This window comes from Engystomops pustulosus, chromosome 7 (genome assembly GCF_040894005.1).
Source record: "Engystomops pustulosus chromosome 7, aEngPut4.maternal, whole genome shotgun sequence".
Lineage (NCBI taxonomy): Eukaryota > Metazoa > Chordata > Amphibia > Anura > Leptodactylidae > Engystomops > Engystomops pustulosus.
In genome coordinates this window covers 130,564,492-130,592,152 of record NC_092417.1, presented here as the reverse complement: position 1 = coordinate 130,592,152, position 27,661 = coordinate 130,564,492, and the positions used below count along the sequence as shown (strand labels likewise).

The following is a 27,661-nucleotide window of genomic DNA, read 5'->3' as shown; positions in this document are numbered from 1 at the left end:
ATTTACCTCCTAAGGAAATTTGATCTTGCATTATACAATTCTAATTTAACATCCCATCCCCTTTTTAGATTCGTTGTCCAACAAAAAAAATGGTGAACTAGGCATAGTAAATGTTCCACAATGTTCTAAATGTATGGGAGGCTCCTGACATAACTTTAACATATCCAAGTGACTTTGAAATTATTTTCTTGTGACACTTTGTATTTCATGTTAGTTGGAAAATTTTGGTGGTATGTTTTGCGTTTATTTATGAAAAAAACAGATATGTGGTTAAAGTTTTTAAAAATTCTCGATTTTTGAAATTAAAAATGTTCTTCTTTTTAACACAGAATCATAACAGCAAAAAATTTTTTACCGAACATTCACCGAATGTCTGCTTTATATTGACATGGTTTTTCATGCATCCTCATCCTTTTTTGTAGGTTGTTATGGGGCTTTGAACTTCTAGGTGCAATTTTTTAACGTTTTCATGATCGCAAAATCAGATTTAAAGTCACCTTAAAAGGCCTAAATAATAGTAAAACCCCATAAATTACTCCATTATGGAAACTACATCCCTCAACGTATGCAAAACAACTTTTATGGAATTTTTTAACCCTTTTAATCGTTTTACAGGCGTTAAAAAAAAAATCATGTGCAACTGACATTTTAAATTTTTGGACTGAATGAATGTTTTTTAAAAAAATATGTACAAATGCTCAGTGGCTAAAATGCTCCACAAAGTTTTATACCCAATTTCTCGTGAATATTCCAGTGCCCCATATGTGGTGCTAACATCATGCGTCATCATGCATGAGTGCGGTGGGTATGGGGTCAATACCCGCAATCAGAAAAAATCTCTGATCATGCTTTTTACAGGGGGGGGGTCAGCTGTATTCAGCAGCTGGTACCAGAAGCACTACCTAGTAGTACTTAACAATGCGTGACCAATATGCATGACCATCTCAAGGCTGTTGGTTTATAGTAGATTCAAGAGAAATCCAGTACTTTTATACAAACTCTTCAAAGACTGATATTAACATTGTGCTCTTATTATCAGCTGTAAAATCTGCTTGGTTTTGGGGTGCGAGCTAATATTAAATTAACAACAATATTCAAAGGATCTTTACAGGGTGTTTATTAAGGGTACAATACAGGGAAATATACATAAATGGTAAACTAACTAAGGGACAGAGGAAGTATACAGGTAGGGGATAGGGGAGGAAGTGCTCTAACTAATGACCTATATGTCCTCTTATGTACATACACAAATGGCTCACACACATTGCCCATCCCCCATACCACCTCCACTACTGTATTGGCCAATCCAACATTGGTGTAGAGTCAATAGGTGGCATCCTTGCAGGATGCCATCCTTGCTTTGTGTTCCCCCGGGCCTGGGAGAATCCTCAGGGGGCGATGGCATGCAGCTGTCCTCAGTGTCTTCCAGTTATGATAGCCTTAGGCTTAGACCCTTCAGGCTTAAAGGGGTTGTCCGAGATCTGAAAAAAAAAACTAATGGAGGCCGGGAGGGCGCTGCTTAAAAAAATAAAGTCCTACTTATCTTCCGGTGCCCTCCGTTATCCAGCCAAACAAACATGGCAGCCGGAGCAGCGCTGGACTCGACAATCTTCCGGCCCGCATTCACAATGCTGTGAATAGGGACGGATAGGCGTGCCCGCCCACGGCCAGCCGGAAGCTGAATCCAGCGCTGCTCCGGCGGCCATGTTTGGATACCGGAGGGCACCGGAAGGTAAATAGGACTTTATTTATTTAAGCAGTGCCCTCCTGGCCTCCCTTAGTTTTTTTCAGAACTCGGACAACCCCTTTAATAGCGCTGCCCTTGTTATCAGATGCAGGCAGTATACAAACTGTATTTAGGAGTATTTGTAGGCATTTATGGCCTATTCTTCTTCTGTCTTCTTACATTGTCTCAAGTCACATCATTTTTACTCATTCCAACATAAGCAGTACCATAAATGCCTTGGTGGATTCCTTTTAAGCTGAAATTAATGTTGTGTAAACATTTTCTTGTTTATGATTGTTGAAAATTCAATATATCCATTTTAATTTCTGTAGATTGATGTCCTAGAATACGTTCATGAAAATGAATATGTCCACGGTGATATCACTGCTGAGAATATCTATGTAAACGCTGATAATTGTGAGGTAAGAAACCACATTCTGTGCCTAGTTTTACCCTTTTCATGCTAGTCTTAACTGAAATATTGTTGCGTTATTGGCCAGAGCAATATTTATACTTTTGACGTGTACAAATAAAACTGAAGTTACAGCATAAAAATTATACTAAACAAACACTCTTGCCCCATTTTCAAAAGTGCATTAGGAGTTTGCCTTCTTGAAATTTTGAATTAAAAAAAATTCATAAAGATTTACTTTGATGGCTAAATATGTTCCCCATACCTCACCTTCACAACCTCTAAATGTAATAGATGAACAAGTATACAGCTCATTGATAGCTCATATTCATATGTTCACTAAAACTGAAATAACCAAAAATCTGCTTTTCAGACAGAAATGTTAAGACTGTCACAGTAATTAAACAGATTAGAAATTGGTCACTGCTAAAGCCTATGTATTTTCTGAAAGCGGAGAACTTGGTGATTGCATATATTTTGATTAACAGTTGACAGCCTGTGCCACTATCTTGCAACTTTGTGACAAATACAAATTATAAAAAAAAGACTTAAAAACATGCATTTTTACATAAAACTCACATCAAAGTGGAGGTCAACACGCAAATAGTGATCTAAAAATCACTCGAGTATAAGCCGAGTTAGGATTTTCAGTACATTTTTTGTAGTGAAAAACTCTTCTTATAATCAAATATATACGGTAACACACAAAGTAGCTCGTATACTGTCAAATCGATTTTTGTTCAGAAGACACAGCATGTATACATGTATACAAAATAACTTTTTAATTAATACACATAACCACCCATATGCACCTTTGCAGAAAACAGTGATAAAATGCAAACATTACATAAAAATTGTAAGAAGTTCATACATGCCCTACATTTGTTTATTGACCAATTTATGCAGCACCACACAGACATATTATTGTACACTCCCTTACACAACAGTAAGCGAAATTTAAAAAAAAAATACATCCATAAACCAAGCTGATGAGATAATAAAGGTCACTTTTAGATGTCTGTAACGTGTGCCATAACAGGAATGTGTGTTTTTCATGTTACATATAATTTTTGATTCAAGAAAAAAAAAAAGGTGGTGTGTAAAGCGGTTCATACATGCAACTACCATATATGAAAAACAATCAATTTTATTTAGTCAAAAAACACTTAAAAACTCACGTGTATATAAACGTGTACAGACAGGGTTTGGTTATGATAAAACCAAAGAATGACAACTAGAGATGAGCGACCATACTCGTCCGAGCTTGATGCGTGTTCGAGCATTAGCGTACTCGAAACTGCTCGTTGCTCGGACGAGTATTTCGCCAGCTCGAGAAAATGGCATCTCCCGCCGTTGTGAAACAGAGCCAATCACAAGCCAGGAGACTGCACTCCACCCAGCATGATGTGGTACCCTTACACGTCGATAGCAGTGTTTGGCTGGCCTGATCAGGTGACCCTGGAATAGACTAGCCCCTGCCCGCGCTGCTCGGATCATTCTCTGTCTGGATGCCGCTAGGGAGAGAGCTGCTGCTGGTCAGGGAAAGCGTTAGGGTGTTCTATTAGAATAGTGTTAGGCAGGAGTGATTCTACAAGAACCCAACAGCCCTTCTTAGGGCTACAAAAACGTTATATTTTACTTTTTTTTTGTTTGCTTGTGACTGGGCTTGCTGCCACTAATAGTGCAGCTAGTACCATACTGTGAGGAATTTGCCGGGAGACTTGCGACCGTTGTGTTTAGCTCTTAGTGACACACATATCCACCTCAAACACCGAAGTGGGACAATTTATTAGGGGTTTGATTTGAATTAGGCACAGTCTGCTGATTTATTTTTTTTAACGTTTATTGCTTTTTAGAACTCAAAGTCATCAGGCACAGCACAAAATCCAGTTGTGTGCTGTCAGTGTAGGTTAGAAACTAGCCATAGCAATAGGATAGCATCGTTTTGTTTAAAAAAAAATACACAAAAAAAATATATTAAAGTTTACACTTTAATTTTGAAAATGTTTAACCCGAGGTATAGGGGTAGAGGACGAGGGTGTGGACGTGGGCGTCCAACTACTGCAGGGGTCAGAGGCCGTGGTCCTGGGTGGGGTGAGACACCACCTGCTGATGAGGGAGCAGGGGAACGCCGCAGAGCTACACCCCCTAGGTTCATCATGTCTCAAGTTACTGGGACTCGTGGTAGAGCACTGTTGAGGCGAGAACAGTGCGAAGAGGTGATGTCATGGATTGTGGACAATGCTTCTAGCCATTTGTCCACCAGTCAGTCTTCCACGCAGTCCACCCATGTCACCGAAATCAGCACTCCTCCAGCTCCTCCGCCTCAGCCTCCTTCCCCCCAGTCTGCCCCCTCCCAGCAAAATTTTGCATTTGAACCGGCATACTCCGAGGAACTGTTTTCTGGACCCTTCCCACAGTCACAAACCACTTGTCCAGTTGCTGCTGAGCTATTTTCCGATGCCCAGGTTTTCCACCGGTCACAGTCTGTGGGTGATGATGACATTATTGACGTAGTGGAAGAAGTGTGTAAAGAGGTGTCGGACGATGAGGAGACACAGTTGTCAGACAGTGGTGAAGTTGTTGTCAGGGCAGGAAGTCCGAGGGGGGAGCAGACTGAGGGATCGGAGGATGATGAGGTGACAGACCCAAGCTGGGTTGATAGGCCGGGTGAACACAGTGCTTCTGAGATGGAGGCGAGTCCTATACCAGAACAGGTTGGAAGAGGGAGTGGTGGGGCCAGACGGAGAGGCAGGGCCAGAGCTGGTGCATCAGCGCCAAATATTTCACGTAGTCAAGCTCCCGTGGCGAGGGCTAGATTTTCAGAAGTCTGGAGGTTCTTTAAAGAAACACCGGATGATCGACGGACTGTGGTGTGCAACCTGTGCCAAACCAGGATCAGCAGGGGTTCCACCACTACTAGCTTAACTACCACCAGTATGCGCAGGCATATGAATGCTAAACACCCCACTCAATGGCACCAAGTCCGTTCACCTCCGGCCGGGACACCACTGCTCCTTCCCCTGTGTCATCTGCTAGTCAGCCCCCTGCCCAGGACCCCGGCCCAAACACCTCCCGTGCGAAAACCGCATCTTCGCCTCCACGATCCTCCACAGTATCCACCAGCCACTATATGTCTCTGACGGCACATTGGGTTAACTTGGTGGAGGCTGGGACCGAGTCTGACCCTGGGGCTGGTCATATACTGCCAACGCCGAGGATTGCGGGGCCTACCTCGGTCCAGGTCTCAAAGGCCTACTATGCCTCCTCCTCCTCCCAAATCCTCCTCCACCTCCTCCTCCGAATTACCATCCGTGGGCATGGCGCCATCAGTCGGTAGGCACAGCAGCAGTGCCATCGCTAAGCGACAGCAGGCGTTGCTCAAACTGCTGAGCCTAGGCGATAAAAGGCTCACCGCCCAAGAGCTATTACAGGGCATCACGGCGCAGACTGATCTGTGGCTGGCACCGCTGAACCTGAAGCCAGGCGTGGTTGTGTGTGACAACGGCCGTAACCTGGTGGCGGCTCTGCAACTCGGCAGACTGACACATGTGCCATGCCTGGCCCATGTGTTAAATCTCATAGTTCAGCATTTCCTCAAGACATACCCCAATCTGTCTGATTTGCTCACGAAGGTGCGCCGCATCTGTGCGCATTTCAGGAAGTCCAGCACAGATGCTGCCACTCTCAGCCTCCAACTGCCCGCTCACCGACTGTTGTGCGACGTGCTCACGAGGTGGAATTCAACATTAACCATGTTATCCAGAGTTTACCAGCAGCGCGGAGCGATTGTAGACTGCCAGATGTCAACTTCCACCAGAACTGGTAGTCAGGTCAGTCAGCTTCCTCAAGTCTACAATGAGGAGTGGACGTGGATGTCTGATATCTGTCAGGTGCTGAGTAACTTTGAGGAGTCAACACAGGTGGTCAGTGGCGATGCCGCCATCATCAGCCTCACCATCCCGCTGCTTGGCCTGTTGAAAAACTCTCCGGTCAGCATGAAGTCGGAAGCTTTGCGCTCGTCACAAGAGACGGGGGAAGAAGATTCCCTTGTTGATAGCCAAAGCACCCTCAGGTCTGTTTCTCAGCGCATATCGGAGGAGGATGAGGAGGAAGAGGAGGAGAATGTTGGCGAGACAGAAGAGGGGAGTTCAGTCCTTCACTGTTCAGCGTGTATGGGTAGTAGAAGAGGAGTTGGAGGAGGAGGAAATGGACAGTCAGGCCAGTGAGGGGAGTGAATTCTTGCGCGTTGGGACTCTCCTGGACCCACGGTACAAGCAAAGTCTTTCCACTCTCATCCCTGGAGAGGAAAGGAGTGTGAGAATGCATGAATACCAGCAGGCCCTGGTGCACAAGCTGAAACAGTATTTCCCTTCTGACAGCGCTAGCGGCAGAGGGCGTACTTCTGCGGGACAGGTAGCGAGGGAGAGTAGGTGAGCAGGCAGCTTATCCAGCACTGGCAGGGGTACGCTTTACAAGGCCTTTGCCAGTTTTATGTCACCCCAGCAAGACACTGTCACCTGTCCCCAGTCTCGGCAGAGTAGGGCTGATCTTTACAGAAAGATGGTGAGGGAGTACGTAGCTGACCATACCATCGTCCTAAATGATCACACAGCTCCCTACAACTACTGGGTTTCAAAGCTGGACATGTGGCACGAACTGGCGCTGTACGCCTTGGAGGTTCTTGCCTGCCCTGCCGCTAGCGTGTTGTCCGAGCGGGTTTTCAGTGCAGCTGGTGGCATCATCACCGATAAGCATACACGCCTGTCGACTGACAGCGCTGACAGGCTGACGCTTATCAAGATGAATAAAGCCTGGATTTCTCAAGATTTCCATTCTCCGCCAGGTGAAAGAAGTTTAACCTGAATAATGTATGCACTCCTCCTCCTCATTGTCCTCCTCCTCCTCTTTGTACACTAAAGCATAGGAAACTGGCTATTTTTTGCCAGGGCCAACTGGCTCTAGCTATAGTACTCTATGTATTTATTTTCTGGAGGACCACCTACCTGCTCCTCTAGTTTGAAAACTTTTTTGGACTGCCACATACAGGCACTATCCAAATTAAATTGTCTCCATAGCAGCCTCCACACGTCGTCTTTTTAGCTGCCTCCACACGTTGTCTCCATTGCTACCTCCACACGTTGTCTCCATTGCTACCTCCACACGTCATCACCATAGCTGCCTCCAAAAGTCGTCCATATAGCTGCCTCCATACATGGTCCCCTTATCAAACGAGCTGTGTCAGGCAGAATTTTGGGTTGTTTTCATGGCTTCCACATCAAACTTGTTAACTTTGTCGCCACCCTGCTGTGTAATCCACAAAATATACTGGCAAACTTTTATCATTTACCAATATTATTTCAGCGCTTCTTGCGCATCTGTTTACATTCCCCTCACCCACCATAACCCAAACTTATAAGAACACTACTACACTTGATCTTATACAAAAGGTTCTTAGAAGTGCTGTTTGGGGAGTAGCGGAGAGACAGGGGCTTGGATTGGCGAAAGCTCGCCTGGCAGCGGAGCGCCATCTCCATCCCAAGATCCAACTAACATAGTTTTAACTGCAGCACCTTTTAATCTACTACTACTTCACTGCCTCCATACATGGTTCCCTTATCAAACGAGCTGTGTCAGGCAGAATTTTCAGGTGTTTCACCAGATACATAGTGGAACTCGGCCCATCTGTCGCCACCATGCTGGAGACCTGAAGTTGCAATCATAGCAGCGCAATATGGATGCCCCATACTGTCGCTCTTAATCATGGAACCATTTCCGAAAAAACAATTAAAAATAGAACCATTATGCTATTCCATTATTCCTAGGTGAAATATTCAAACGACCCGGCCTGCTATGAAAATTATAATTTTTTCAAAGTAAACGCTTCTGGCCCCCAGGCCCATTTTGGGTGGGGAGGAGCCGAGAGACAGGGGCTTGGACAGGCGAAAGCTCGCCTGGCAGCGGACCGCCAGCTCCATCCCAAGATTATGAAAAGAAGTGTGGCAAGAGTGGACAGGGAAACAAAGAGCGCTAATAGTGTCACACCGTTTTAGAAATTTAGTTGGGAAAGTAGTGAATATTGAGCTCACCGTGTGATGTTGTGCTAGAATAGCCACAACACTACGAGATAGCGTGTAGAGTCACAGAAGGTCTGGTGCAGCCTCTTGGTGGATAGACTCCTCTGTGGTGTGGCCACACCACCCAGGATTTTCTTGACAGTATTGTAGGATTGGTAATCCAGTAAGGTGGCGCACTCAGAGTGGAATTAACATATAGATTTTAATAAAAGTCTAAAAGCACAGCGCGTTTCGGGGTCCAAGAAACCCCTTTATCAAGTGAACAGAGACTATGATGAAGAGAGGATTTTGGTGCTCCAAAATTTTTTTATTTGCAAGTATAAATGAAATTACAATCACATTTGGTAACCAGTGCAACATAATATAACAATCCAGTTAATAAATACGGCAAAAGTAGCCTACAATAACAGCAAAGATATCACTGGTGCAAACCAATACCTAGATGTAACCTTGCCAAAAAAAGGGGATAGTGTGGGTGAATGGCGTAGTGTGGAAGGGTTTTCATTCTTTGGTTTTATCATAACCAAACCCGGTCTGTACACGTTTATTATACGTACACTTGAGATTTTAAGTGTTTTTAATGGGGTTTTTTGACTAAATAAAATTGATTGTTTTTCATATATGGTAGTTGCATGTATGAACTGCTTTACACACCACCTTTTTTTTTTTTTTTTTTTCTTGAATCAAATATGGTTTTGTATGGTGTGGGTTCCATTATTTATGGACCAAATTCATGGTCTTACTATTGTTAGACACATATAATTTTCTGGACAAGTTTTGGGTTGCAGTGTTGGTATAGAGCCCACATGTTTATGTTGAAACTATATGTATATACAGTATAGACCAGAAGTTTCTCATTCAAAGAGTTTTCTGTATTTTCATGACTTTAGAAATTGTAGATTTAGATTGAAGACATCATAACTATGAATTAACACATGTGAAATAATATACTTAAAGGGGTTATCCGGGTTTAAAAAATTTCTTATGGCCGGGCTGGGGAGGGCTAGTTAAACATAATAAACATGAACTTACCTCGTCCGGCGCCGCTGATGTCCCGCGCCGCGGTCCCTTCGATCCATGCCCCTGTTTGTTTACAGGGGCACGGAAGCCGCGCATAGGGAGCTTCCGGTCAGCGATGTGGACGGCTCCTCCCATCCGTCCCTGTCTCTCAGTGTTGTAAGCGCTGGGAGATGGTGCTCATGGGAGCTTCCGGCCGGCCGGAAGCTCTCTGTGTGCACTTGTAATGAAAACGGCGCACAGAGAAGACCGGCCGCGGCGCGGGACATCGGCAGCACTGGAGGAGGTAAGTACATGTTAATTGTGTTTAAATAGCCCTCCCCAACCCGGCCATAAGAAATTTTTTAAACCCGGATAACCCCTTTAACAAAAAAAAAATATGAACTGAAAATATGTCTTATATTCTAGCTTCTTCAAAGTAGCCACCTTTTGCTTTGATTACTGTTTTGCACATTCTTTGCATTCTCTTCATGAGCTTCAAGAAGTAGTCACCTGAAAAGGTTTTCACATCACAGGTGTGCCCTGTCAGGTTTAATAAGTGGTATTCCTTGCCTTATAATCGGGGTTTGGGACCATCAGTTGTGTTGTACAGGTGGATACACAGCTTATAGTCCAACTGAGTAGACTGTTAGGAGTTCTAGCAGCAGACACATCTCTACAACAACTGTTAAGAGAAGATTGTGAGCAGCAGCCTTTATGGTAAAATAGCTGCTAGGAAACCACTGCTAAGAAAAGGAAACAAGCAGAAGAGACTTGTTTGGGCTAAAGAATACCAAGAAATGACGTTAGACCAGTGGAAATCTGTGCTTTGGTCTGATGAGTCCAAATTTGAGATCTTTGGTTCCAACCTCCGTGCCTTTGTGCAATGCAGAAAAGGTAAACAAATGGACTCTGCATGCCTGGTTCCCACTCTGAAGCTTGGAGGCGGAGGTGTGCTGGTGTGGGAGTGCTTTGCTGGTAAAAATGTTGGGGATTTATTCAAAATTGAAAGTATACTGAACCAGCAGAGTTACCACAGCATCTTGCAGCGGCATGCTATTCAATCTGGTTTGCATTTAGTGCGACCATCATTTATTTTTCAACAGGACAATGACCCCAAACATACCCCCCGGCTTTGTAAGGGCTATTTCACCAAAAATGAGAGTGATGGAGTGCTACGCCAGATGACCTGACCTCCACAGTTAACAGACCTAAACCCAATTGAGATGGTTTGGGGGGAGCTGGACCGCCGAGTGAAGGCAAAAGGGCCAACAAGTGCTAAACATCTCTGGGAACTGCTTCAAGACTACCTCTTGAAGCTCATTAAGAGAATGCTAAGAATGTGCAAAGCAGCAATCAAAGCAAAAGGTGGCTACTTTGAAGAAACCTAGAATATAAGACATATTTTCAGTTATTTCACACTGTGTTCATAGTTTTGGTGCCTTCGGTGTGAATTTACAATTTGTCATGAAAATACAGAAAACTCTTTGAATGAGAAGGTGCGTCCAAAATATTGGGAAGCACTATAGGGGCAGTGAAACAAAGGATAAACTAAGCACTTTCTCCTTCCCTCTCCGCTAGTGCACGGCTTTTGGTTTTTGTACAGGGGCTGCAGTGTTGATGTTATCTCAGGGCATTGATGTTGGTAATGGTATAAGAGTTACCTGGTGCCTGGGCTGTGTTAGGGATGTAAGTGTTTGCACTCAACACCAACCTTCCAATAAGGTAATGCTAAAAACCTTTACAAGAACTGATGACAATAAAACTGTACACTCTGCACCACATAGACGAGTCACACCACATAGACGAGTCACACCCTATAGACAAGTCACACCCTATAGATATAACAGTACATAAGCGGAGAGCTATCTCACACTAGAAGGTTAGTCAGTGAATATAACACTGATATGACACATGAAGAAGTACTATATAGTACCTCACAGAATTGTCGTAAAAAACTGGTTGCAGAATTGTCTGGCAGATTCAGCTCTGGGAAGCGGATCCCCCTCACTGCGCCCCTAAAAATACCACAGTTACTTAAAGTTTAATGTCACCTGGATAACACAATGTCTCACACTATACGTTTAAAGAATCTACATAACAAAACCCCTCGGTGCCCCAGCATATATCAAAAATTATGTTACCACCAAATATATTGCTATATTACAGTCCCTTACTAAATAATACTATACCACTAAAAAAAATCATATGTGGTTTACACTCCTGTTTAGTACATAACATATGCCCTGTGAATTTACTTATACATGGCTACCTTTAATTATTTATCTATTTAATGTCCCTAAGGCTATATTCACACGAACGTATGGGGGACGTGTATACGGCCGCCGTATATACGGCCGATATACGTCCCCCATACACTTCTATGGGCGCACGGCACCCTACGGGAACGGTACGGTGCCGCACACGTGCGGCACCGTACCGTTCCATACCCGGGAAAAAGATAGGACATGTCCTATCTTTTCCCGTAATACGGCGCCGTGCGCCATAGGTTGCTATGGAGAGGGGCGGGGGTGAGCTGCGCTCACCTCCTCCTCCTCTCCCCGTACACTGCCGTTGCCCGCTACGGTACGGTACGGGCGGGCAACGGCAGTGTGAATATAGCCTTATAATTATTTTTATACTGTGGCCCTAGTAAAGAATGTGTTATATAACAATCTACTTTTTATACACACTGCTGCCTTTTATTCCATGTCCTGATTATTATACATAAAATCTCCTCCAAATTATTAATGTGTATATAACATCCCTTCAGTTATTCATTTATACAACCTACCTCCTATTTATTAATTTACACATAGTTTTTGAACATTATTTAATTCTATTATTATGTAAAGCCCCCAAATTATTAAAGGGATCTTGTCAGCAGAGATTCCCCCAGTAAATAGCAGCAGTTCCTTTATGCAGTATGTAATCTGCTTCTTCTCTTATAACTACCAGCAGCTACCAGGGGTCATTTATGGAAAGTACTTTTACTAAACATGAGAGTTTGGGGCCAATGATTCTAATAGAAATGGAGTCACAAGAAATACAGCATGAAATTCAGAGTTTGGAGAGTCATAAGGATGTTAGAGAATGTGATTTTTTGTTTAATGATAAATGTAAATTATTGTTCATAAAAAAATAAGACATCCCCTGAAAATAAGACCTAGTGCAGTGATGGCGAACCTTTTAGAGCCTGAGTGCCCAAACTTCAACCAAAAGCCACTTATTTATTGCAAAGTGCCAGTGCAGCAATTTAACCCTTAGGCGCACCAGGACGTTATAGTACGTCCCCGAGGCTACATACTGAGCGCACGGGGACGTTCTATAACGTCCTGCTTCTGGCACCGGCTCGCGAACGGAGCCGGCACCAGAAGCAGCGGCTGTCAGCTGTCTAGTACAGCTGACAGCCTGCGCTAACACCCGCGATCGGAGCCGGCTCCGATCGCGGGTGTTAACCCCTTACACGCCGCGGTCAAGCATGACCGCAGCGTGTAAGGGTGTCTGCGCCGTGAATCGGATCCCCCGTGCCGCTTACCGGGGGATCCGATCCACTTCTGGGCAGCTCCGAGGACTGGCATGTGCCTCGGAGCTGCCCGGTTGCCATGGCAGCCAGACCCCTTCCGGGTCTGACTGTAAACTGTCTGAGCATGCGCAAGCTTGCTCAGACAGTTTACACTGCTCTACAATAAAATAGTATTGTAGAGCAGTGTATTGGACTTAAACCAGTGATCAGAGCATCACTGGTTCAAGTTCAAGTATGTATAAGTAAAAAAAAGTAAAAAACACTAAAGTTATCACATTACAATAAATAAAAAATAAATACATTAAAATATAAGCCCCTAAAATGTCACTTTCCTATAAAAACACTTAATAAAGTATAAAAAACACAAAAAAACCCCGCATATTTGGTATTGCCGCGTCCGTAACAATCTGTATAATAAAAGCGAATCGTTACTGGACCCGCACGGTAAACGCCGTAGAAAAAAAAAACGCAAAAACGTTCCGAAAAAAGATAATTTTTAATTAATACCCTATAAAAAATGCTCTAAAAAGTGATTTAAAAAAATGTTATGCACTCCAAAATAAGCCCACTAAAAAGAACAACTCTTCTCGCAAAAAATAAGCCCCTAACTAGATTTGTCAGCCGAAAAATAAAAAAGTTATGCATATGAAAAGATGGTGATGCTAAAATGAACAAGATTTTCTCCAAATTGTTTTTTATTCAGTACAATTGAATAAAATACACAAAACCCCCACATATTTGGTATCCCTGCGTCTGTAACAATCTGAATAATAAAACAGAATCGTTATTAGATTCGCAAAGTGAACCCCGTTAAAAAAAACCCAAAAAAAGCTAAAAAAAAGACAATTTTCAATTAATACCCTATAAAAAATGCTCTAAAAATTAATTTAAAAAATGTTATGCAATCTAAAATAAGACCACTAAAAAGAACCATCCTTCTCGCAAAAAATAAGCCCTTAAACAGATTTGTGAGGCGAAAAATAAAAAAGTTATGCATATGAAAGTCGGTGATGCTAAAATTAACAACATTTTTGCCAAATTACTTTTTATTCAGTAAAAATGGGAAAAATAAAAAATCTATATAAATGAGGTCTTTTCGTAATCGTGGCGACCCATAGAATAAAAATAATATACTATTTTTATGGTATGGTAAACGGCCAAAAAAAAAACAAACAAAAATCTTCCTAAAAAGTGATGATTTTCATTTCCTCCACCAACAAAGAGTTAATAAAATCTCACCAATTAGCCTATAGATTCCCCGAAATTACGTACCAGAAAAGTGCATCTCATGTGGCAAAAGAAATAAGCCCCTATAGGTCCACATTAAAAAAAGAAAAAAATTATAGCCTGTACAATGTGACATGGCAAATCTGATCTGGATGGCGCCTCCTTCCCTCCTATGCCCAGACGTGCGCCCATACAGCAGGTTACCACCACATATGGGGTATCCGTGTACTCGGGAGAGATTGGGTAACAAACTTTGTGGAGCCTTTTTTAATTTAATCCATTGTAAATGTTTAATTTTCCACCCAAAATGAGTGTATTGTGAAAAAATATTACAATTTGCAGACTGCACCTCCATTTTGTTTTAACCCCTATAAAACACCTAAAGGGTTAACAAACTTCTTAAAAGTGGTTTTTCATACGTTGAGGTGTGTAGTTTCCACAATGGGGTAATTTATGAGTCTCGCTATTATTTAGGCCTCTCGGTGTCAATTAGAATTTGAGCAGGTTCATCTAAATACAGGTTTTGGTGATTTTACAAAAAATGTGAAAAATGATACCTAAATTCTGAGCCTCATAACATTCTAGTAAAATATGTGGAATCTTAAAAAACCATGCCAACATAAAGCAGACATTTGGGAAATGTAAGTTATGAATTTATTTGGGTCCTATGACTATCTGCATCAAAAGTAGAGAATTTAGAATGTTGAAAATAAAGAATTTTTCCAAATTTTTGCCAAATTTTGTTTTTTTTTTCATAAATAAACGCAAAAGATTTCATCCAAATTTTTAAACTAATTTGAAGTACAATGTGTCACGAGAAAACAATCTCAAAATCCCCTGGATATCTCATAGCGTTCCAAAGCTATAACCACTTATAGTGACACAGGTCAGATTTGAAAAATGGGACCGCGTCCTTAAGGCCAAAAGAGGCTGCGTCCCCTAGGGGTTAAGCAGTAATGTATTTCTCCTTGTTATTTGACAACTTTCAATCGTTCAGCCTCCTAAACACACCAACGCAGTTGAAAGGAGGAGGGCAAATTTGCCTATCATTGTAGGAAGATTCTGTAGGAAGATTCTTTGAGTCCTGTCTGGTGAACTTCATGCTGGGGTGATGTCCTGGGTGCCCACAGAGAGGGCTCAGAGTACCACCTGTGGCACCAGTGCCATAGGTTCGCCACCACTGACCAAGTGCCTCTTTAGGAGCAAAAAATAATATAAGAACACTGTCTTATTTTTGGGGAAACCGGGTACATGGCAGATTAATGAAACTGAATGGGGATGCACAAACGAGAATACCCCTTTAAGCTCATTGTCCCCCTCCATTGTGATCGACGTCTCTACTTCTAAACTGTCCTGCATTTCTGTAGTGTTTAAAACTGCCCAGATTTCCTGATGATTTAGGCCTGTGATGTGTATTTTGGATATCGGGTGCCACTGCATGTGTGAACCTTGCATGTGCAGGAATCCAGGGTACACAACGCATGCACATCAGAAATGTAAAGCAGTTATAAAGTAGTCCATCACAGTGGAGGGGGGCACTGAGCCTGACTTTGGCGTTCAGCTCCCGCCTCCGTGACTATGTGATGCTCCTTAACACAGAGATTTTATTTCTGTATATTGCCCCCAAACATCTTATATGCTGTCACTTCTATGGATTTCAGTACTCTGCCCCCCTGGAATAATACACACTGATCCCCTCATGAGGTTTAGACACTTAGCCCCCTCATGTATTCTATTTACAGGACCCTCTCATTAATTATACACATTGCCTCCCCCAATAATTTTACATAATGGGACCCCTCGTTATACACACTGCCCCCCCATAAATTTTATAAACTCCCCCCCCCATTATTTTTTATACTTTGCCCCCACATCATACACACTGCCCATGCATGAGTTGTACACACACACCCCTATCAATTTTATAACCCCCCCCCCCCCAATTATTTTTTATACTGGACTCCCTCATTACACACACTGCCCCTGCATGAGTTGTACACACACATGAGTTGTTATATTCTGGGGCCCCTCTTTATACACACTACCCCCTCATAAATTTTACATAGGGCTCTCTCATTATACACAGATCCCCCCCCCCACCATGAATCTTACATTGGGCCCCCTCGTCATAATGAATTTTATATAAAGCCCTCTCATACACCCATGAATTTAACACTGCCTCCTTATAAATTTAACATTGGGACCCCCGTCATACACTCTGCCCCCTTATACAATTAACATTGGGCCCCCTCATACATACTGCCACCCCACATGAATTTTACATTGGGTCCCCAATGAATTTTTTATTTTTCCCACTACCTCTTCCCCCTCCATATTTTAAATAGGCCCCTTCATTGTTCACACTAAACCCTAGGCCCCCTCATACACACTGACCCACCTTCTCTCTTTTACCAAAAGCAAAAAAAAAAAATCATGTACTTGCCTCGTCCTGATGATGATGTCATATGGCGACCGCGCATCTAGGGTCAGAGTGCGACGTGTGCCGGAAAGGCTCCCGGCCACCTCACACTCGGTGTCAGCTGCAGTGATAATATTCGAGCGCCTGTTTCTGGCTGCATTGTGTACTTCCAGGGGCCTTCCATGGATTCGAACAGAGGCCCCTGTCACAGTGCCAGGTGTGCCAGAATTCACCAGCCTTGCGGTGGGTCAGTCCGATCCTGTGTATAGTCTTATTATTGAAGAACACTACACTCACCGGCCACTTTATTAGGTACACCATGTTAGTTAGCATGATGGCATTACACAGTTGCCGCAGATTTGTCGGCTGCACATCCATGATGCGAATCTCCCGTTCCACCACATCCCAAAGATGCTTTATTGGATTGAGATCTGGTGACTGTGGAGGCCATTTGAGTACAGTGAACTCATTGTCATGTTCAAGAAACCAGTCTGAGATGATTCCAGCTTTATGACATGGCGCATTATCCTGCTGAAAGTAGCCATCAGATGTTGGGTACATTGTGGTCATAAAGGGATGGACATGGTCAGCAACAATACTCAGGTAGGCTGTGGTGTTGCAACGATGCTCAATTGGTACCAAGGGGCCTAAAGAGGGCCAAGAAAATATTCCCCACACCATGACACCACCAGCCTGAACTGTTGATACAAGGCAGGATGGATCCATGATTTCATGTTGTTGACGCCAAATTCTGACCCTACCATCAGAATGTCGCAGCAGAAATCTCGACTCATCAGACCAGGCAACGTTTTTCCAGTCTTCTACTGTCCAATTTCGATGAGCTTGTGCAAATTGTAGCCTCAGTTTCCTGTTCTTAGCTGAAAGGAGTGGCACCCGGTGTGGTCTTCTGCTGCTGTAGCCCATCTGCCTCAAAGTTCGACGTACTGTGCATTCAGAGATGCCCTTCTGCCTACCTTGGTTGTAACGGGTGGCGATTTGAGTCACTGTTGCCTTTCTATCAGCTCGAACCAGTCTGCCCATTCTCCTCAACAATGCATTTCCGCCCACAGAACTGCCGCTCACTGGATGTTTTTTCTTTTTCGGACCATTCTCTGTAAACCCTAGAGATGGTTGTGCGTGAAAATCCCAGTAGATCAGCAGTTTCTGAAATACTCAGACCAGCCCTTCTGGCACCAACAACCATGCCACGTTCAAAGGTACTCAAATCACCTTTCTTCCCCATACTGATGCTCGGTTTGAACTGCAGGAGATTGTCTTGACCATGTCTACATGCCTAAATGCACTGAGTTGCCGCCATGTGATTGGCTGATTAGAAATTAAGTGTTAACGAGCAGTTGGACAGGTGTACCTAATAAAGTGGCCGGTGAGTGTATATTATAGTTTTCGTGGAAATTGAGTATGTCTTTGCTTTATATACGGTAATTAAAAGGTATTTGGTTAACAAGGAGAATCTGACACCCTTGAGACCAGTAGTTCTCTCAAAAAGTTACTCAATTTTATTTCAGTACAAAGCACATATTTATACCTGTAAGATAGCAAGATACATAAAACAATTCTTAATTAGAAATCTCCACCTTTACTCAGAATGAGACCTCTTACTTCAGAAAGAGACATCTTAGGCATATGAGGAATGCATTTTCTAACAAAGAATTAGTATGGTTGCTGTATTGCACACAATCGTTTTCTTCAATCCAAGAAAAGTAAAATAAAAATGACTCTACCGGTATGACGAATAGGATAAAATTCTAGCGTAAAGAGGTATGAGCCAATTGAAATGAATTTGTCCACATGTTCTCCATTGAATCAATGGATAACAAAGAGACAAAAGCAACATTGGTGTTGAGGATAAAAAGAGAACCAAATAAATATTAAGATGATTTTTAAAAATATAAAAAGATTAAAGTAATATATGGAAAACACAACATAAGCTTATATTCTGACCAAATGTTTGTGCCGTTCAATAGGATGGCCAGGATTGGGGGAGAATATGCTAAATTATGTGTCTGGGTTTTGTACCTGAAGCACCGAACCTTTTTTTAAGTTTGCTAATTATGTGTAAGAAAATGTTGAGATGCATGATCTGAATTAAAGCTTCTATGTTATTACATTTTTAAAAAAAAGAACATTTATTCTGTCTTAGGTCTATCTTGCTGGATATTATAATGCATTTCGATATAGTCCCAGTGGAAATCATGTGGCGTACAGGGAAGGCATCAGAACACCCCATGATGGCACAGCTGAGTTCATAAGCCTTGATGTTCACAAAGGCACTGGTACATATTGATCTTACCTTGTATGATGCTTTTTAATTTTCAAAGTGGTGGCCTAGAGCCATTAAGTAATGTGATGTACAAATAAGCTTCTTAACTCCACACCCTTCACTCATGGCCAACTCTCAGGCCTTATCTCCTCACTGGCAGTGTGCTTGGCCGGGAGAGTGGCTGCAGGTCCTTTATTTTACAAACATCGGACATTCTGGGCTCCAGCTCTTACAAACTCCACAAAGCACTTCATCCCTGGGAGAAGTGCTCCTGGGGGTGTGTAAGATCCCTCAGAGTCCAGAGACCTTGGGTTTCTTTTTAATAAAGTTAACCTCTTAACGGATTAAGACATACATGTACATCAGGAAAAGCTGTCTGTTGAAGCATCCTGACACAGGCTCAGAAGGTGACACACACAGCCAGGCTCCCGCACTAACAGCTATATAGCGTCTTAAGATAAAACCAGTACAATAAAATAAAATTGTTACTGAACCCATTCGGTAAGAACACAAAAATTTCAATATTTTCTCATCCAACCTCATGAAAACAAGATAAATGGTGATCAAAATATAACATTTACGCCAACCTGATACCAATAAAAAGTACAGCTCCTTAAACAAAAAATCTTATGCCTCTTAGAACATGACGATGCAATCACAAGCGAATTTCTCACCAAATGAGTTCTATATTCAGCAAAACAAGTAAACTAAAAAAGCTATATAAAAGGAGTATTGTGGTAATCGTGGTGACCCATAGACTAAAGATATTATTTCTATGGTAAGGAGAACGGCCAAAAAAAATACAGCTTAACACTCTAAACCACAATTAATGTTTTTCTTATCCCCACCAAGCAATAGCTAAAGCGTAAATGTAAAGCTATAGTGATTCCCCCTTTGAAAACAAACAGAATGAAGCCTACTGTGTGCTGCTCGTCCTTTTTTTTTCCAAAGTTATGACATTTTCTGTTCTGAAAGTGTTTGATAAAAATCTTTCTCGCCAACGGTGAAGTGGGTGGTGGTCATTCTATGCTCTCAGGCCAGATTGTTTGCTCACAGATCCCATGATGCCTTGTGTTCTATCTCAAAGTATTTTAGCATTAAATCCATTTAGTTTCTTACAAGTAAATCCACTTGAACACTGCATACAGGATGTTTATGGTGACAACCTGGCAGCTTGCATCACGTGGACGAGCAGGGAACATGTAATAAGTGGTAGAAATCATTACTAACCCAGTTACATGCAGTCTATAACCTGTGCTGTGTGAGCACAGGTTCATAAGGCTTATCAGCAGATGGAGAGGGGGCAGCCATTGCAGCAATGCGGTAATCTGAGGGCTATAGCAAACAAACTACTGCAGATATAGGTAATAAAGATAATAGACAAAGCTGTTTTACATTCCATGAGCTATTGATTTGTGAAAAATAAAAAACCTTTACAGTTACTCTTTAATAAAATCCCATCAATTATTAATAATTTAGTCTGTAAAATGTTACAATGCATATCTTCTCTGAATGGCTCTCCTACTATTCTATGCCCAGCCATGCGCCCATACAGCAGTTTACCACCGCATGTGGGGTATCGGCATACTCGGGAGAAATTGGGTATCAAATTTTGTGGAGCTTTTCATCATTTAATTCATTATGAATGTTTTTGATTTGGGCCAAAATTAATGTATTGTACAAAAAACTTTAAAATTTTAAATTCAATCTTCATTTTGTTTTAACCCCTGTGAAACTCTTAAAGGGTTAACAAACGTCTTAATTTATGGAGTTTTACTATTATTTAGGCCTCATAAAGCTAAGCAAGTCCCTGTAAATATAAGTTTTGGCGTTTTTCATAAAAATTTGAAAACATCCAAAATTCTAAGCCCCTTAACATCCTAGAAAAATGAGATGATGCATAAAAAACATGCTAACATAAAGCAGACATTCAGGAAATGCTAGTTAAGAAGTAATTTGTGTGTTATGGCTATCTGATTTAATAGCACAAATTTAGAACTTTGGTCCATACTAAAAATATGGTGGTAAATTGTCCCAGATTAAATCAAATCTGAAGACGAGGGGGCACTTTCTCCGTCTGGAGAAATCAAGGTTTAATCACCAGAGGCGACAGGGTTTTTTTTACTATGAGAACTGTCAATCTGTGGAATAGCCTGCCTCAGGCGCTGGTCACAGCAGGGACAGCAGAGAGCTTCAAGAAGGGTCTAGATGCCTTTTTACACCTAAATAACATTGATGGTTATGTTATATAGAATTGTTTCCCCTAAATCCTTTCCTCATGCAATCCCTTCCCTTCCTTGTTTGAACTTGATGGACAAGTGTCTTTTTTTAACCGTAAAAAACAATGATACTATGAAAATCTGAAATATTTCACATTTTTTGCCTAATTTCCATTTTGTTTATAACTAGATGCAAAAGATATCATCCAAATATTTTAACAAATTTGAAGTACGATGGGGCATTTACTTAGAATAGTTCAAACTGCACTTAGTGTGGCTTACCTGTGTATAATGCTGGGTTTGTCAGATTCAGGATTTTTGGCGCCCATTCTTCATGAATCTGGCGGTCCCTGAACTGGCACGAAAGAGTTCACCAATTTTTTTCTGGTCTACCTTTAACATGGGGCTTGCAACACACTTCTGTCGGACTTGCACGTTAAATCTGGCGCACGGCCCGAGTGTGTACCGGAACTTGATGCATGATGCCTTGTGCAGCCGGGCCACAAAATGGTCACGTGCACCACATTTGCAGACAATTCTTAAATACCTGTGCAAGCAGTTTGTATTAGAAAGAACATGCAAAGTCCGTCAGAAAACGGTCGCAAAGCCCTTAGAAAAAGTTTGTCCCCATGTGTCAAGGGAAAACAATCTCAAAATCCCCTGTATTTTTTATAGTGATACAGGGCAGATTTTAAAAATTTGGCTTGATCAAAAAGCCTTAAGTGGCTTAGTCCTTAAAGAGGACCTGTTAAGTGAATAAAACACTTTAGCTACACATACTAAAGGAAGCAACTCCATAGCCCTCCCTCAGTTATAGCACTATTAAATCTGTAGCTTCATGGGAACATACCGAAAAGCTAGGAAACACTCCAGTACATAGCCGTCCGATAGTCGGGCCTAGCTTACAAGCAGTAATCACGGGGGAGGGGGGGGGGGGGGTCCAATATGTTCCCCCTCTCTTAAGCTTCTCTCCGGGGGCGCCACTGGTATATATGCCGGTGGTGACTGCCAGGCTCCATGCCTCAGACCCCCCCTCATGAATACGCCAGCTCGCTGTAAGCTAGGTTTGACAATCGGACCACAACGTACTGCAGTGTTTCCTAGCTTTTTGGTATGTTCTCCTAAAGCTAGAAATTTAACAGTGCTATAACTGGGTAAGGGCTTGGATGCTGTTTACTTTAGTATGAGGAGCTAAAGTGTTTTATTCACCTGACAGGTCCTCTCTAAGGGGTTAAACTTCATGTTATGTGTAAACTAAAGGTGCACATATCGTAATAAACATGAGTTTCTATTCACACTGCTGGGTAGATGAATAGTTAATAAAGTAGAAATCTAATGATAGATTTTCTTTTAAAGTAACTCCAGTATTTTTTTCCCCTTTTTATATTATATTTTCAGTCCCCCAGTAACTATTACCTTCATATCCTGGAATTCCAGGAATCCGTTGTATTGCTATCTCTCAAAAGGAATTCTCACTCCCCTTTCTTTCATGAAGCCTCCCAAAATATACCAAACACTTTCCATAACGGAAGCACTGCCACATACGCTTATTTATGACTCCACTTTTCATAAAGAAATAATTTAAGAAATGACAGTACAACATCCTGATTGTTTGCTTACTTTTAATTACATTTAAGGAGAATATATTTCACTTCCCCCCAGCAGGGAGAAATAGTACAGCCTGTAGCTGCCCATATAAGGCTGTGCTGAGGTATCATAGAAAATATAACTGTCAGCACAGAGATGGAGACAACAAACCGTGCCAATGAGGTATCACTAAGGCAAAGAAGGAGGTGACATTGCAGTTCGGATATAAAATTTGCATGATTTCTAAATGGAAGTTTTACTCTTACACCACTCTGGTGGGTGCTTTGTTGTGTGTAACAGTCTCTGACATTTATGTTAAAAGAGCTCATTAACATATGACCATGGGGATGGCAGCCGACTGATGTTTTCATTTTGAAAAAAACTGGTAATATCAGGGAAAAAAAGGCCTAACTATTTACAGCCTGGCAACATAGAACTAAACATTGTGATCAGCAGATTTACTTTAGTGTTCCATTAAAGTGAACCCATAAACTTTTTTGTATTGCCCATGTCCCCACAGATACTAAACAAAATATCCCCAAAGAGTCCCCAATCCCCTCCAAAAAAAAATTAAAAAAATGTTAAAATTTTTTTTTCCCTTTTACTCCATGACCCCTCCCTATGATAAACAATGGGCCGGCCAATAGAATCTCGTGATCGCTATCACGTGGTGTCGGGATCTCGCGAGCTCGTATGTGATCGCGATCTACTTTACAGTATGATCACGTGCACACAGTCACGCGATTCTATTGGCCGGCCCATTGTTTATCATAGGTCCTTTCACCGAGATGACGCCACCCCCAGACAGAGGCTCATTCGGAGCCAAAACGCGCGTCGGGGTGAGTGGTTATCGCGGACAGAGGAACATCAAACCCCTATTACCCGGTAAGCAGTGGAACTCTCTTTTTAGGAGACTCAGATGCCATTCACTCAATATAAAGGCATGATATGTACTATACAGGAAATATGACCAGCTCACCTGGATTGCAGATTTATTTCCCAATGGATTGATCCAGCACGGTCTCTCCAGCTTCTTTTGGAGTGTATAACGGATACAACCAAACAGGGACCAGCTCCGAGATTTTAAAAAATCTCCATTTTTTATTTTCAAATTTCAGATAAAAAGTACATCCAAACGGAGTCCAAGCATGAGTCAGGTAATATCGCCTACGCATTTCAAATAGACACACTATTCTTAATCATGATCTACCAAGATCATAGATCTTGGTAGATATTCCACTCTACCCACAAATTGTAACAAGGTTGGAGTATCTAGCGGGAGAGGGTACCAAAAGAGCTAGAATAACTGGAGTACTGTAGCGCTCGTGGGTTCTTAAGGGGTTCACAGGTATATGGGGAAGGTATATAAATAAATGCAAGAATCAAGTGTACCCAATATACTGAGCAGTGCAAACAAACAAATTGGCCATCAGGATCAGTAAGGGATCTAAAACATTCAAAAGGGATAGATTTAGGAACCATCACACTAACCCCTCTAGCATGAGTAGAGTACGTAGAATGGAAGGATTGAGCTATCCATGTCCTGTTCTTTAGATGAATATTTGCTTCCATGATATGTCTCTAAAAGCCCAATTATAGCTGGTTTATGGCTCTTGACTTCAGCCATTACTGTGTATCTTTTCATAGTATCATAGTATATAAGGCTGTAAAAAGACAGCCTTCAAGTCCAACCTTTAAGAATTAAATAAATGTTTTATCCCCATAACCCGTGATATTTTTTCAGGCGTCTCTTGAACATGTACATAGAGTCCTCCATTACAATCTCCTGTGGCAGAGAGTTCCATAGTCTCACTGCTCTTACAGTAAAGGACCTCTGTCTATGTTGATGGTAAAATTGCCTCTCCTCTAGGCGCAGAGGATGCCCCCTTGTGTTGGTCACAGGCCTAGGTATAAAAAGATCTTTGGAGAGATCCTTGTACTGTCCGTTCAGGTATTTGTACATTGTAATGAGGTCTCCCCTCAGTATTCTTTTTTCTAAACTGAATAATCCCAAATTTTGTAATCTGTCATTGTATTCTAGTCCCTGCATTCCCTTAATAATCCTGGTTGCTCTCCTCTGCACCCGTTCCAACTTTACTATATCCTTTTTATATACTGGTGCCCAAAACTGTACACAATATTCCATGTGTGGTCTGACCAGGGATTTGTATATGGGCAAAACTATGTCTTTATCATGGGAATCTATTCTTCTCTTGATACATCCCATAATTTTATTTGCTTTAGCAGCAGCCGCCTGGCTCTGGTCACTAAAATGAAGTTTACCATCCACCAATACCCCCAAGTCCTTTTCAGCTCAATTTTAACAAGTAATTGACTGTTTAGAACATAATTATACTTTTTGTTTCCATGGCCCAAGTGCATAACTTTACATTTATCTACATTAAACCTCATCAACCGTTTCTCTTCCCACTCCTCAAGCTTCCACAAATCCCTCTGTAATGCTAAACTATCGACCTCAGTATTTATTACTTTACACAGCTTAGTATCATCTGCAAATATTGAAACTTGACTGTGTAAACCCACTACAAGGTCATTAATAAAAAATATTAAAAAGAAGTGGCCCCAATACTGACCCCTGTGGCACTCCACTGGTAACGTCAACCCAATCTGAGAATGTGCCATTAATGACGACCCTCTGTTTTCTATCACTAAGCCAATTACTTACCAAAATACACAGATTTTCCCTTATTCCCAACAGTCTCATTTTATATACCAACCTTTAATGCGGCACGGTGTCAAATGCCTTTGAAAAGTCCAGATATACAACATCCACAGATCCAGTCTGGAACTTACCTTTTCGTAGAAACCAATCAGATTAGTCTGAAAGGACCGATCTCTCATAAACCCATGCTGACGCTGGGTTATAAGGTTGTGCACAGTGAGATACTCCAGGATAGCATCTCTAACAAACACGCAAATATTTTCCCCACCACAGAAGTTAAACTCACAGGTCTGTAGTTTCCACGATCGCTTTTTGATCCTTTTTTTGTATATTGGTACCACATTTGCTATGTGCCAGTCCTGTGGAACATAACCAGTCCTCAGTGAATCTTCAAATATTAAAAATAACGGTCTGTCTATCACGGTACATAGTTCATGCAGAACCCAGGGGTGCATGCCATCTGGCCCCAGTGATTTATCTGTCTTAGTGGTTGTGATGCGGCGCCGTACGTCTTTCTGGGTTAAACTGTTGACATTCCCAAGAGAATTTACATTATTCCTCATTGTGTCTTCCACCAGGGGATTTTCCTGGGTAAAGACCGTTAAAAAGGTGACATTCAGTAGATTGGCCCTTTCCTCATCTCCTTCCACCATGACCCCCATGTTATTCCTAAGGGGACCCACACTCACTGTTTTTTAGTTTCTTATCATTTATATACTTGAAAAATAATTTGGGATTATTTTTGCTCTCCCTGGCAATATTTCTCTGTCTCTATTTTTGCGGCCTTGATCTGCTTTTTACAGGATTTATTTTTCTCTCTTTAATCCTGTAATGCCTCATCGCTGCCCTCACGTTTTAGTACCTTAAACGCCTTATCTTTCTCGCTTATTGCTTTCCTTACAAGACTAGTTAGCCACATCGGCTTTTTCTTGTTCCTCTTATGCTTTTTCCCATAAGGTATGTGTTTCTCACAGGACTTTTTCAGAATATATGAGAAAAGGGGACTTTTGTCTTTGAGAACATTGTCCCAGTCTATGCCTTTAAGGTGTTCCCTTATTTGCTGAGAATTTGCCCTCCTGAAGTTTAGAGTGTTGGTTGCCCCTTCCCTAACGCTCTTAGTAAAGCGTAATACAAAATCAATGATATTATGATCACTATTACCCAGGTTCCCCCCAACCTGTAGTTTTGATACCCTAACAGGTCTGTTGGTAAGGATAAGGTCCAGCAGTGCCCCCCCTCTTGTTGGTTCCAGGACTAGTTGCGACAGGTAATTGTCTTTTGTTGTAGACAAGAACCTACTGCCTTTGAAGGACCTGCAGGTTTCTGCCCCACAGTCAATATCTGAGTAATTGAAGTCCCCCATGCTTCGAAGCCGCATCCATTTCACTTATCAGCATTTCCTCTGCTGCCTTCTTTATATTTGGAGCCTTATAACAATCCCCTAGTAATACTTTGTTATTCTTTTTCCCTCCCCTTATCTCCACCCATAAGGACTCCACATTTGCATGTGCGTCGCCGATGTCATCTCGCAGGGCAGGCTTGAGGCAAGAATTCACATATAAACAATCCCCTCCCCCTTTTTTATTTATACGATCCTTTCTAAAAAGACTATAACCATCTATAGTAACAGCCCAGTCATAGCTACTGTCCAGCCATGTCTCGCTGATACCCACTATATCATATTTCTGCTCCAACATCAAGAGTTCCAGTTCCTCCATTTTGTTTGTGAGGCTTCTGGCATATGTGTACATACACTTTATATGGTTTTCCCTATCCCTATACCTTTTGTTTTTATTCCCCATTCTCATTCCAACCCCCCTTCCTCCCCCATGGACTATGACTCTTCCCAGCTCTCTATCTACACTGTCTATTTGCCCTGCACAAGTGTAGTTGCCCTCCCCCCAGGTCTCTAGTTTAAACACTCCTCCAATCTTCTAGCCATTTTTCCTCCAAAACAGCTGCACCTTCCCGATTGAGGTGCAGCCCATCCCTACTGTACAGCCTGTAGCCGACAGAAAAGTCAGCCCAGTTCTCCATGAACCCAAAACCCTCCTTCCTACACCAACTTTTGAGCCACTTATTTACCTCCCTGATCTCCCGCTGCCTTTATGGTGTGGTACAGGTACTATTTTGGAGAAAACTACCTTTGAGGTCCTTGCCCTGAGCTTATGGCCTAAATCCCTGAAATCATTTTTAAGGACCTTTTGTTTGCATCCCCCAGTCCCCTAATATTCCAAGCAATTACATTCAAGCATATGGATTAAAGTATGATTCACACATTGGGGGTCATTTACTAAGGGCCCGATTCGCGTTTTCCCGACGTGTTACCCGATTATTTCCGATTTGCGCCGCTTGTACATGAATTGCCCCGGGTTTTTGGCGCACGCGATCGGATTGTGGCGCATCGGGGCCGGCATGCGCGCGACAGAAATGGGGGGGGCGTGGCCGAACGAAAACCCGACGTATTCGGAAAAACCGCCGCATTTAAAAACCGAAAATGTGTCGCTT

At 42.1% G+C, this 27,661-nt stretch overlaps 1 protein-coding gene across 5 annotated transcripts in view; it reads left to right on the top strand.

Moving 5' to 3' along the window:
• The window catches only part of VRK3 (VRK serine/threonine kinase 3), a 124,214-nt gene that overhangs the window by 77,162 nt on the left and 19,391 nt on the right, over positions 1 to 27,661 (top strand). For all 5 annotated transcript variants that reach the window (XR_011849002.1, XM_072117798.1, XM_072117799.1 and 2 more), the window contains 2 exons: positions 2,059 to 2,148; positions 18,545 to 18,677. Coding sequence is in view for 4 of the 5 variants with exons in the window: in XM_072117798.1 (XP_071973899.1) it covers positions 2,059 to 2,148; positions 18,545 to 18,677 (223 nt within the window). In the remaining variant the exon portion in view is untranslated. The remainder of the gene's footprint in view (positions 1 to 2,058; positions 2,149 to 18,544; positions 18,678 to 27,661) is intronic.